Genomic DNA, 3,630 nt, shown 5'->3' with positions numbered 1-3,630 from the left:
GACTACCCACAGCCCTACCCACAGGCATTCCTTTTTGTTAAGTCTGCAAAAAAAAAAAAAAGTTCAGACCATAGCAGTACTTCTAGCCCAAAATATCTAGCCAGGTATCCAAGATAGATTCTCTAAATCTAGATATTCCTCAAGTACCATACAGTCCTAACTATTTGGGCCCAAATGAAGAGGATGGCCAAGAAGAATGGCTGCAGCCCACACCCTCAGCTTAATGGTCTGCTTTTAGAACAGCAGTAAAATGGTGACTGCATGCTCTGTTTCTTCTTCGAGGTGCATACCATTCGCAGCGCCAGTCACGCAGCTACTTACTGAGATAGAGGGGGAGCTGAGAGTTGTTGTGAGCCTCTCTGTAAGCGATAAGGTTGATCTCGTTCTGACGACGCTGCTGCTGGAAGCGCTGCTTGGAGCGCCAGTGCTGGCACACGCAGATGCAGGTCAGAATAATGATTAGAGCCCACACTAACCAAAACCCTGCAAAAAAAAAAAAAAAAAAAAAGCATGAGTAAAGAGGGGTTAACTTAGTATAAATAAGGGACAGGTGTAAATAAAAAGAAAAGTCGGTTGTCATTCTCTTACACCACAGTTCATAGTAGTAGCTGCAGCATTGTTTCTCTCCACAGCAGTGACCTGACTCACAGAAGTAGCTTTGGTTATTGGCTCCTTGGCACAGCAACCTGGCCTGTGAAAACACAAATACCTGATGATACATTGATTTGAAGTACAAAAAAAACCCCAACATGTATTATTATAACAAACTGTATTTATAAGCTGCGTGTGTGCAATAAATGTACACAAATAAAACAGACTGAACAAACTACAGTCCAAATCATCAACATACAGAGACAACAGAAAGTTTTGACGGTTTTTTTTTTCTTGCAACATTCCACCTGAAAACTTTTTTTTTTTTACAGTGACATACAGTAATTGATTGCAGGTGTTATGTAAACCTGAAACCAGCATAATGAACATTCCTGAACATGTTTTTTGTTCTGCAGAAGTCGGAATTTCGTTTGAACCAATTTTCAATAATTATATCTTACACCCTGTAGCAAACGGCTCAGCACAAAAACAATAACACCTCCAATCACGGCAGGGTTTTTAATCCGAAGAATAACACGTTTTTGGAAAACACGTACTCGTGATAGCCCACTGTCACTAACTTGGCTTGTCTGGTAAACAACGTTTGCTCTCATTTGCATCAAACAAGAAAATGACCAAAACAAGTAATAACAAAATTGCTTATATGATTACTCAGAACTCATTGATTGAATTTTATGTGTACATCAAAAAGCTCCATGGCACAAATGGTACCTCAAAGAGCGTGCCTAAAGAATATTACTATTATATTAATAGAAGAACATAACCAAGACTGATGTGAATATACATCAAAGCAGGAAGTGACAATGTCTTACCTTACCTTTTATATACTAATTCTATGTCAACTAAATGTCTTACATCACCTCAAATCTGGGACAGTAGAAATGCACTTGATAAACTCTTATACTCTACCGTCCATATAATTTCATCCCTAATGAATAAAAATACAAAATAAGATTTTAACACTTTAATGACAGAGAAACGTTTCAAACAATCTACCAGCAATTCATTTTGTCTTTTGAGAATAAGTGTCAAATGCAAGGACATTATTTTCAGTTTGGCAGCAAGGGTTTAAATATCTTTTCAAGTAAGACTGTCGTGTTGATGTTGGTGCTGTCACCAATACAAAACAGATAGAACATGATGTAACACCTGATGTGTAGCAAGCAAATGTGTTTGCCTTGTTCTCTTTCACTCCTTTGGTTTTAACTACATTTGCTCACCTTTCATTTTACCCAATAATATTTTTTTCGTTGCACTTATACACGTGAAAGGACTAAATGGCGACTCCTTACATTCATTACTTTGCCAAGACCAAAAAAAACAAAAACAAACATATGTTGTGTTCACTTGTCAATGACTGTCTTTTTGATCGAAACCAACCATTTTTAATAGTCTGAATGTGTGGTTTAGTATAGAAAAATAGTCCTGACGAAGAAAAGAAATGTTTAAAATTAGCACGTTTTTTCTTTTTTCTTTTTTTTTGTGTTCTGAATCACGTGTTGTAGTGTTTGGGAAAAAACTGTAAAACGAATGTGACGCTTTCGTGAAAAACATGTCTACAACTTTACGTAGGTTGATAGATGTTACAGCAAGAAGAGTAATCAGTGCCACTTTCGGAGAGCTCTAATTATGTTTTAGAACAGGACGGGTGAAGACGAAATAAAAAATAAAAAAAGTTAGAGGAAGTTAGCAAAAAAATAACCAAAGTTAGTAGGCTCCAACTCTTCGCTCTGCTAACCCTGGAAACAAGGACTGCCAACACCTAGCCTTTTAAACAACAGGAAGAAAAACAAAATCAACACAGCAAACAAACTACTAGCAGGTACCTAGTAATTGCAATACGTTTAGCTGACAGACTAGCTAAGATAACCTAGCTGGTTATCTAAGAGGGCTGTTACAGAACGTCGCACAGCTAATACCTCTTTCTCTGTCGCCAGTGTCGGAGAAGGTTCCAGTTGAACCGTCATTGTCAATAGGTGGAGGCTAGTTATACAGTATCCAATTGTTAATAAACCATCGCACTGATAGCATAAAAACAACCATTAAGTCCAACTCTGGGCCTCAGCGGTTCACCAAAACAAAACAAGTAGAGCTAACTTTCAACACTTGTTTCTTCGGCCCCTCCCTACAGCGCTACTATTGGTCTGTTCGTGAGTATGAGCTTTCCTCGAACAGTTATTGGTTAAGGCTGCTTGTCAGTCAGTAACAATTCAGTTCCTCTGTCTTCCGTTTTCCAATATTTTTCTACTTCTAGTTTATTAAACCCTTCTCAGTTGTTTATTAATAGAGTTTTGCAGTAAACTTTTTAATTACTGACTCTATATCTCACATATTTTTTACAGGTCCCAGTTAATAGCTGTTAACAGCGCAATATTTAAAAAATATTTAGAAAGCCCAAATTTAAAAGTAATATATATTTAAAAATACGTAAATGTAATGAAAAGATAACGTAGCGCTCTCTCTATATATAAATATATATACTGTGTGTGTGTGTGTGTATGTACTGTATATGTAAAGAAGGTAATTATTCACAGCATGTGACGAAATAACTAGTGTACGCTCCTCGGTGTATGCGCATGTTTCCTGTGTTCTCCAGCGACATCATCTGGTTGCTTACAACACGGCACCAGCAGGAGTTGAAGCCATTTCAATTTGTAATTCACTTGTTACTTATTTAAAGACTTAATTATGATTAATTGGAAAGCTTTATTCCTACCTAATCCCATCCTGGCTGGAAATGCTAATAAACCTGTCCTCGGTTTTTGTCATATCCTTGATTATGTTCTGACATATTGCAAAAATGATAAAAACGTTTTCTTTTCCCTAAAATCCAAATTACAATTTCATTGCCACTCTTAACAACAAGGTTCTGTAACAGAAAAAAATTGAGCTCCTTGGATATGTTCACAAACTCACTTTTAAATTATAAGGAAACTGGTGTTCCACAAATTTAGAGTCATACAGTATGTAAAAAAACTGTTTTCCTGACTGTAAGAAAGGCAGGTGTAACTGGCTTTA

General features: G+C 36.8%; 1 protein-coding gene across 2 annotated transcripts in view; it reads right to left on the bottom strand.

Moving 5' to 3' along the window:
- Positions 1-2,750, bottom strand: part of wbp1la (WW domain binding protein 1-like a) — a 4,283-nt gene extending 1,533 nt beyond the window's left edge. The window contains exons 1-3 of one of the 2 annotated variants that reach the window (XM_025060998.1): positions 2,532-2,750; positions 589-709; positions 322-483 (exon numbers count right to left, since the gene is read on the bottom strand). In XM_025060998.1, coding sequence (XP_024916766.1) covers positions 322-483; positions 589-709; positions 2,532-2,579 — 331 coding nt within the window. In that variant the 5' untranslated portion in view covers positions 2,580-2,750. The remainder of the gene's footprint in view (positions 1-321; positions 484-588; positions 710-2,531) is intronic. The other variant, XM_008322523.3, reaches the window with a different exon arrangement.
- Between the last annotated feature and the right edge of the window lie 880 nt (positions 2,751-3,630).

Source organism: Cynoglossus semilaevis, chromosome 12, assembly GCF_000523025.1.
Source record: "Cynoglossus semilaevis isolate Cse_v1.0 chromosome 12, Cse_v1.0, whole genome shotgun sequence".
Classification (NCBI taxonomy): Eukaryota; Metazoa; Chordata; class Actinopteri; order Pleuronectiformes; family Cynoglossidae; genus Cynoglossus; species Cynoglossus semilaevis.
The sequence above is the reverse complement of the archived record's forward strand: the minus strand, read 5'-3'. Positions and strand labels throughout refer to the sequence as shown.